At 35.1% G+C, this 9,675-nt stretch overlaps 1 protein-coding gene across 2 annotated transcripts in view; it reads right to left on the bottom strand.

Moving 5' to 3' along the window:
* Window positions 1-1,290: 1,290 nt before the first annotated feature.
* The window catches only part of LOC105445726 (sodium-dependent noradrenaline transporter-like), a 48,480-nt gene continuing 40,095 nt past the window's right edge, over window positions 1,291-9,675 (bottom strand). For both annotated transcript variants that reach the window (XM_030975931.1, XM_030975932.1), the window contains exons 6-14: window positions 9,237-9,371; window positions 8,663-8,766; window positions 8,107-8,231; window positions 6,992-7,104; window positions 6,308-6,539; window positions 5,551-5,651; window positions 4,758-4,928; window positions 3,535-3,609; window positions 1,291-2,761 (exon numbers count right to left, since the gene is read on the bottom strand). In XM_030975931.1, coding sequence (XP_030831791.1) covers window positions 2,738-2,761; window positions 3,535-3,609; window positions 4,758-4,928; window positions 5,551-5,651; window positions 6,308-6,539; window positions 6,992-7,104; window positions 8,107-8,231; window positions 8,663-8,766; window positions 9,237-9,371 — 1,080 coding nt within the window. In that variant the 3' untranslated portion in view covers window positions 1,291-2,737. The remainder of the gene's footprint in view (window positions 2,762-3,534; window positions 3,610-4,757; window positions 4,929-5,550; window positions 5,652-6,307; window positions 6,540-6,991; window positions 7,105-8,106; window positions 8,232-8,662; window positions 8,767-9,236; window positions 9,372-9,675) is intronic.

Below are 9,675 nucleotides of genomic sequence, written 5' to 3'. Positions count from 1 at the left end.
CTCTTACAAACACCGTAAATTATCTAAAGCTTTACACAATATATTCAATAAATACATGGTGTTATCGGAATGTCAAAATGCAACAAAATATCAGAAGATGATTAATGATGTATATGTTCATAGCTATAAGTACTTTGCTACTCAATACATGTTTGCTGGCCATCCCGTAATTAGGAAATTGTTAATTTGCTCTGCGGAATATAACAGAAATAAGGAAGATAGGTATGAAAATCAATTGCAAACTTTTACCATCAGAATTTTTGGTATAAATAGTGCACGCTTAGTACTAAACTTATGGCTTCAAGATGATTCAACTTTGACTAGACTAAATTTGCATCTTTAAACAATCAAGCATTTTGTGGAAGAAACTGCAGCAAGTCATTCATGATCAAATGAGAGTGTGGAAAGGCACTTGAAAGAGAAGTCCATCCTGATATTAAGTTGGTTTTAATAGAAGCAGAAATATTACAAGAACACATCAGTGAAAGTTTGAGCAAAATCCGATTGAAAATAAGAAAGTTACGAATTGTTGAGGTTGCGATCGATCAAACATAAATATTGGCAACTATGTGACGTATTTTGCTGTAGGTTCCCTTCCATTTGCTCTGTACTGCAAAAATCAGAAATTTCAGTCATACATGCCCCCCATGCACCCTAAATACAATTATTGCAAATTTGTTTCTATACAACCCTTGTATGAAACAAATTTATTCCGTCATTATTAACTGAAAAATGAAAGTTTATGAAATTTCAGTATGGAGCACATTGGAGAGAACCTAGTGTTACATAAAATATAATACAACACAAATCATAACTTTCTTATTTTTCGTTATCGGATTTTGCCAAACTTCCATAAATCTGTTTCTCTCATGTTCTGCTTCTATTTAAAATCAACTACATATTAGGGTGGGCTTCCCCTCTAACGATCGATCTCTCGATCTCCCCCCCCCCCCCCCCTCTCTCTCTCTCTCTCTCTGTCTTTCTCTCTCTCTCTCTCTGTCTCTCTGTCTCTCTTTCTCTCTCGTTTTCATGGCTAAAAGTAGAAATCAACAATATGCACATAAGAGAAATATATAACTTATGAATATTTCATTCATTCTTCATGAAAACCAAAAGTTGAAACCAGGATCAAATTAACGAAACAAGAAAGTTAAAAAAAATTGTGTTTTTCTCTCGCAAAGACAATGATATATATTATAGATAAAGACAACAACGTTTACAACATTTTCAAGAGTAATGATTTTTGGAATGACTGTTGTTGCCAGTACTGCTTTGCAAATGATTTTCTTTACTTTTGATAATACACTGTACCCTACTATCTTGAAATACATGTAGTTATCGATACAATACGTTTTGCCAGCCGAATGTCAAAACTAAACAAATTATGATAGGAAAGCCTGACATAATTTACCTTAGTGGCTGGTAAAATTTGTTTTCAGAGACTAATCTAAATATCTAAAGCGCTCATTTATATATATAATCCTTTTAGAAGTTGTACACAGAAACAAAAAATGCATGTTAAAAGATTTTACATTTCTAACACCGCCATGAATATCTATATCCTTTTTTCCTTCTTTCTAGTATAACTTTAACAAATATTTGCACGTCACGGAAATTGTTGTTTATAAAGTCTCTTTCTGCGCGCAAATATAACTGAATAATAAAAAAAAATAATAAAAAAAGGATTTTTACAGTATTTTTCGGATATGAGACTGGGAAATTGAATTAGGTTTATTTTTCAAAAATAGCAACTACCGTATTTTATGTTGATTTTTGTTTTGTGGGTATAATATTCCAAACAGTTTTGAGGAAAACTGTATCATCTCCCCCAAATTTTGAATAATATTTTTTTACAGAAGCAAGCTCCGTTCTGAAGAAGTTTTGAATCTCATAGCTGAAGGTTTCAAGCTAATAATGTCAATAAGTGTTGCCACTGAGTACCATAAAACTACCCTGTAGTTATCAGTGTAAAGACATGATATGACGATATGACGATATGACGCGGTAGATCGCCGCAAATAAGCCGCCACGGTTTTTTGTTGTTTGTTACTTGGACAAAGGACTTGTGCGTATTCACTGAGCTGATATAAGATATAACATTTTACGTCATCATTAATAAGCCGCCATAGATGTGTTGCGTCATACCTGAACAATTGTGGACATACATTTACAACCTTTTCAAATTGTTTTTCACGAGCCTTTACGCTTCTATCTGGGGTCGAAACCCAGATGGAAAATGATGAAATGGTTAACTGTAATCTTGTTTTATTGTCATATTCGATAGAAAAAAGAAAACAAATTAATAACATAAATGTGAATAATTCGATGATTTTGATGGTGTTTGTGTAGATAGACGAGGTTGAATTGAGTCTCAAAATCTTTTCCCGGAAAAAAAACTTTTCTCGTATATAGTATATCTATATTCTCAGAGCGTTTAAAAAAAAAAATCTATACATGCATATCAGAATCCCGACCACAGAGGTCCAAGGAATTGCATTTTAACGATCATCTATCCAACAAAGAATGTTTGTTTCCTCTGTATAAGATATTTAGAGCAACCCCCCCCCCCCCAACAGTTATAATTATGTTGCAGTGTGGCATGCATGCACAATCTGCGTCATTTGCCAGAGTTTAGGGCCGAGTTGCTCAGGATACGGGCGACTCGCTCACAAATGTATGGGCCGAATGGATCCGATGGCGAAATGATTCTAGTTCCTCTTGACTGAGTCCAACCGTCCTAAATAGACAGCCAATGTTTTGCCTTGCGAACAAAAAGAAAGATAAATTATTCAATTTGGTGATTGTAACAATTTCATGGAAACATTATATTAGAAAAGCGACTTTATCCTCGCCAATCAAAACTTAATCAAAATCTAGGGAGGCACAATGGTTGAGTGGTAGAGCAGTGGTCTCGTTACCGGGAGGTCCCGAATTCGAAACCAAGTTAATGCACTAGTGCCCTTTTGTAAGGCATTAATCCTCATTATCAAATCCCCAAGAGAGGACTTAAAGCCATCGGCCATCAGTTTGCTTACTCACATGCATACACATATACTTTCTAAGCAGTCAGGTAAAACAACCAAACAAACGAACAAGCAAGCAAATTAGTAGACATATTTATGTTTTTTTACGGCTCACTAGTGGGAGAGCAGTGGTCTCGCAACTACATGTAGAATGTTCCATATTCGAAACCAAGTCGATGCGGTAATGCCCTTTGATAAAGTCGTAAATCTCTATTGATACCAAATATTTTGGATGGAACTTAAATTAATATGTCCCTGAGGGGTGTTTTACAAAGTTTTACAAAGACAAACTTAACTCTAAGTTGGACTTAAACATTACGGAGAGCCATTTGTAGCCTTAAAATACATATATTCAAAAGCAAACATTCAAATATTTTAGACTTTTCATAAATCTCCCTGATAATTGAAAATAAGAATGATTTGAATCAACCTTTTATGCCTTTTAAAATAAAAGTACAACTCTGTTTTGTGAGTAACGAGTTAAAAGAAACATCTTGATAAGAATATTTACCTTGAATCTTGTGACTTCTCCCTTTTCCCTTATCATATCGTGCTCTGCGCGTGGTGTGATAGCGTAGGCGAATTTCTAGGGATAGAGGCAAGAGATAATGGAGAATAGGTATAATATTGAGATTTTTTAAAGGCAGGGGATTCTACTTCAGATTTACGTATACTGCCATCTGCTGCTCACACTGTCCCGATGTGTGGACAACCGGTTCCCACAATGCATCACCAGCTGCATGATGCGCGAGTGGTGATGTAAGGACACATAACTTTGAAAATGCTTGCCAATAAATTATCATTCGGTTTATACTAATCGAAAATATTGAGTGTCATAATTTTGGAGAGAAAAAAATTGACACCTCCTCCCCAAATCTTATAAAAATCCTTCATATGCTTTTTTCCTTTCTTCTTTTATTTTGTTTTCTTTCTAAAATTTGAAGGGCATAGGAGCACGTGGCACCAGGGGAGGAACACAAGGCGTGCATTTAAGGTAGGCTTATGCCTTATTTGGTTTTAGGCAATACGTCAAAGTTAAGAGTTATTGCCCCTCCCATTTTTCAAACCAGATCCTGGGGGCCACTGCCAGCTGTCAGATAATAATAATAATAATAATGATAATAATAATAATATGGCTTTTGTACCCAGGGTAGCCACCTCAGTACATTCATACTGTTCCCCATGAGGTCTCTCCAATCTTAATCATTACCCCGGCTTTAGCCGACTGAGCTACCATAAAAAGGTGCCCAAGCATTCAAGGAATTTCTTCCTACCAGGTTCCCTTTTACCTCACCTGGAAGGAGTCTGACAAATGTAGATTAATATCTTGCCAAGAGATTATTATTATTATCATTATTTGACCGATCGGGAAACATACAATGACTATAACAATACGATAATGCACAGAAATTTCATAATACATACACACAGCTTTAGGAAAGTTGAGGAGAGAGAGAGAAGGATACAATCTGCTGGTCAAGGGTGAAAAAAGCAATTGGAATTGCTATTACTCGACAGCATGTCACCCCCCCCCCAAAAAAAAAAAAACAAAAAAAAAAATATATATATATATATATATATATATATATAATAATAATAATAATAATAATAATAATAATAATAATAATAATAATAATAATAAATTAAAAAAAATAAATAATAATAATAATAAATTTAAAAATATATATTTAATAAAATAATAATTATGAGTACTATACTTCTCAAACCACTCACCTCTTTTAGACCCGATCCAGGGGCCACTATCAGCTGGTAGACAACACCAATGGGTACTATGATCATAGAGGATGCAGCAAATAACCATGCTAACACGTTACCCCATTGAGGATAGGTATATTCATCATAGACCAGCGGCGTTGATAAAACCATACTCACTATGAACATCACCTGATGGAGAAAGAATTGATTTGAAGAGAATGAATGAAGTGATGAACTTTCTGCATGCTGCAATAGGTAACATTGTTCAGATGAGAGATAGTGGTGCTAAGGTAGTGACTTCAATGCTAAATGTACAATTAAAGATAATCTGAAAGTTTGAGTAGAAACAGACTATTATAAATGATACAAATTGGGAAAAACTGATCTGATCGATTCCTTAATTTGCCCATCTATATTATTAAAATTTAATTACATTTTAGATGAATGAAAATCGTCACAAAGCAATAAGTTGGCTCTGTATACCATTCCAGACATTTGATGAAAAGCCTGTTTTATGTCTTATTTCATGAAAATCGGTTGGGAAAATTCCAAAAAGGTTGGGAGAATTTACTATTAGAGGGTTTCGTACAGTGACGCCTTCAAAGAAAACCATAAATATCTTTTAGTTTGAGAATTTTTTCAGGATTTGGTGCATGTTAGAGGGTTAGTACATTAGAGAGAATATGATAAGTAACATTTCATACAAAAATTACGCAGTTTTTTCATCAACCTTCAACAATGTTACGAGTCACTTTAAATCTCGGACAATTGTGTTCTGAGAATGATGAAAATGTAGGATAAATCTACTTACAAAGACAAAGGTAGTTGAGACGAATTTCCAACAGATCCTCCAGACAATACTAGGAAGAAAACCGATCATTTCTTGTATATCCCTTGCAAACCGATTGACCCCTAAAGTGGAGATAAATAAGCAAGAAATGGCAAAGGTCATGGGTCAACACTTGATGCGATGAAGCAAAAAAAAGATCAGTTAATTCTGACGATTTATAACCCCCCCCCCCCCAAAAAAAAAATGATATCTGTGAACACATGTCAATTTCTAATCATAAAAACTTATCTACTCTCCTTTTTTTTCTCCATGAATATACTTTTATCTTTTTCCAATATTATTTTTAACAGATAAAGAATATTATGTACAGTATACGATAAAGAATCCTCGCAAACTTTGTCGTGTTTCAACGAAGGTGCTAAAGTTTCTAGGAATAAGTTCACAAGCTATGTCTCTCGGGTGTAGACAGAGAGGGCGGCATTTTATATTTCGCGAACCCATCAATGATTCAAGAAAGAAATACATTCTATGCCATGTTGGTATCTTTTGGTATTTCCAGATGAACTATATCAGTCTTGTCATGTTTTGTTTACCTTTCGCTCAGGACCGCTTTAAAGACTCCGTAACTCACAGGTTTGTGATCATCAATATTGTAAAGTTAAAACGACGATTCTGATTGGTTAATGTTCAACCTTTTGAACAATACATGCAGGCAACGCTGATCTCGATGGGCCATAGTCATATCAAAAAGTATAGTTCGGACTGACAAGTGACTTACCATAAAACCAGGCTACCGCAAAAACTTCTATGGCGACCACGAAGAGAAGCGACGTCGACGCAGCGTACTCGTTCTCCAGATGGAAGACGTATATGCCCCCGTATGTGACGTTGATGAGGGTGAAGAAAAAGAAAGAGACAACGATGGCGAGGACCAGGTACTCTCGCCTTTTTTTAAAGAATTTGGGGAACTGGTCGACCAACCCAGTGACGATGGCCTCCGTACCGCCAAACTAGATTGGGATTTAAAAACAAATAGATCATGAAATTCGATGTTTCATTTACTTATAAATAATTTTATAGAACATACCATCCTAAGTGATGGTGGTAGTATTTTTATTGTTCAAATTATTTTTGACCATGATGACAATAAGCATGGTGGTGAGGACGACAATGGCGATGGTAATAGTGGTATTAATAATGATGATGATAATGATGATGATGATGATGATGATTGTGATGAAGAAAAAGATGATTGTGCATGATGATGATGATAAAAATGATGATATTGATAATGATAAAGATGATGAAGACAATGATGATGATGGTAATATAGATTGTGAAGATTAATCTACGTTTTTCTTGCTGCTGAATATAATGATGATGAGGGTGAGAAGGAGAAGGATGACTTTAATGATGGGAATAAGAAGAAGAACATGAAATCAGATTCTAACGTTATACATACCGAACTATCCAGCCCCAGTGTAATGAGCATGATGTAAAAGATAATCGACCAAAATGGCGCTCCGGGTATCGTCGCAATTGCTTCTGGGTAAACTGTAAATACCAACCCGGGACCTGATAAACAGAACAAATTATAATCAATCGTTTAACTTCTCTATTAGTTTCAATCTTTAATTCCCACATTACATAAAAAGTACATAAAATATACATTTTGAACGAAACATGTAAAGTACATGACATCAAAAATTCAACATAAAATATAATAGAATGTTTCAGTTATGTGAACGAATATCGCATTTTAATATTCCCAAGGTTACTACATCAATGTAGAATTACTTATATGCTGATAGTGGCTTTCGGGTCGCCAAGTGTTTTGAAATATATGAAATGTAAGAGTCATTTTATTTGAACCTCAAACTGTTTGATGTACTTTGATCAAAGGCCTGGTATTCTTTGACTTCTTGTGAATGCTATTGCACAACATTCCTTCGGCAACGAGCCATTTTTTTAAATTATTTATAGATGGGTTAGGGTATGAATTAATCAAGGCAATGTTATATTTGGGACACATTTTCACCCACTCGAAATTGAATTGCGTCATCTCGATGCATCGGGGATTTTTTAATCAGTATAGCCAGCCAAAATTAATATATGTGATCGTCTTCGATAATGTAAAAAAAAATAATAATAAGCATACAGAAAAGTTTCAAGCAACTGGACAAAAAATAATAATCTACGCTTTTTGAAAGAAATTTTAAATTGATTGAAATTTAAAAATCTAGCTTTTAAATACAAAGTTACAGCACAGTAATGTATGGAGAGATACGCGTAATATTGACCATATTGCCAATATTAACAGTCTATAATTAGGGCTCGTTCAGATATTCATGACGTGGTAAACGTTGGCGTTTTTTTAAAAACAATTCTTAATTAATGGCAATTGCGCATTTTCCACCTTCTTTATAACAAGCGCGAAACAAAGGTCCAAAGCTAAGTTGACCTTCAATTAAAAAAAAGAAGGGACAAATACCCCGCCGCGGTTTACCCCTCATATCTGAACGAGCCTTAATGGTTTGCATTTTACATTTTAATATTAATATGCATTATTCTTCTTACCGTCAGTCGCAACTTCTGATATTTCTTTACCAGTTTTGTGAGACAGATACCCAAGAATCGAAAAGACTGCGAATCCCGAGAAGAAACTCGTGAAACAGTTAATAGATGCCGTAAAAATAGCATCTCTGTCGAAAGATAAGAACAGAAGGGTTTTATTCATATAAGCAGGTCGATCGTACAAAGCAAAAGGATCAATAAGATGTATTTATTAAGATAATATTTAGTGCTTGAATTGTGCATGAAGATGAAATTATATGCACTTTATCATTCATTAACTATTTTCATTCATACATTATCATTATCGTCATGTTTCCATAGTGGTTCGTTTGAATCGTTTGATGTTTTTTTTGCCTTATCTAACTATTTCCTTCTGTTCAATAGGGGGGGGGGGGGGGCAGGTTAGGAGCATTAATACGTCCAATACATTGTATTTTGTTTTGTGTAAACAAACACAGATTAATTACAAAAGATATTCGAAGTACAGGCAAATATGCCCTCTTATTTGAAGTATTAATTGATCTTCTAAATGTTTGCAACTTTTTCTAAATTGTCTTACCTATAAACATTACTATTGAATTTGTTGTAGCTAGCAAAAGCAATGTGCACTCCAAACCCAGCTCCAATTGAATAGAAGATCTGCACGGCTGCATCTATCCAGACCTAAATAAAAAAAATTAAAAAATGAGAATTACTAATTACAATTTAATTCAAATCTTGTTATCCCAACTCGAGAGTGTTGAGTGTTCTAAAATATTTTGGCCCTATGTTCCTAACGATCTGTCCCGTAAATTAAATTGATCCACTCGCGTGGCACCAAAAATACAAACAACACGAAAATATAGTCTGAAATTTGAAGGTTCTCATCTTGTTATCAAAGTTGAACCTTGGAAGAAACATCATAATAACTCAAGATGGCGCTATACTCTCGACAGGAACAGGGAGCTCGGAGTCGAGATTTCAATTGCAAGGATTATAAGGCGCCTCGGCCTTTCAACACTAATGAATAATGCTATCTCTTGATATTTTTTTCTTACTGGGGGGGGGGGGGGGGGGGGTCGATGATTCCCTATCCCTATAGTTTTACTTATGCAGCTAATATTAAAGCGTAAAAATTAGAGTGAGACACTTACCGTGGGCTGGGCGAGAAGTGCGAAATTGGGGTAGAGGTAATACCTGATGCCTTTTCCAGCCCCGGGGAGGGTGACTCCACGGATGAGCAGAATAGTGAGAACAAAGTATGGGAGGGTAGCGGTCACCCATACCACCTGTCATGTAAAGGGTGTGGTCAACATAAAGGGCGTGGTTAACATAACGGGCATGGTCGTTATCGAGTTCATATCATAGCCATAATAACTGCATAAAAATCAGCGTCATTTTTTGTTGCTGGAGGGGGGGGGGGGGGCTTTGGTCTACATTTTACAAGAAAGAAAATATAAATTTTGAAGAAAAAAAAAATTAAGTGAAGGGCAATTCCAATACACTATTCTACCTTTAGAAATCATATTCGGAATAGATAACGCGTTATTCCTGTATTGCTGTACACCTTTAAACGCAAATTAAAAACGTTCC

Source organism: Strongylocentrotus purpuratus, unplaced genomic scaffold, assembly GCF_000002235.5.
Source record: "Strongylocentrotus purpuratus isolate Spur 01 unplaced genomic scaffold, Spur_5.0 spur5_scaffold_8, whole genome shotgun sequence".
In the NCBI taxonomy this organism is placed as follows: Eukaryota; Metazoa; Echinodermata; class Echinoidea; order Camarodonta; family Strongylocentrotidae; genus Strongylocentrotus; species Strongylocentrotus purpuratus.
This window is presented reverse-complemented; position numbering and strand designations above follow the sequence as displayed.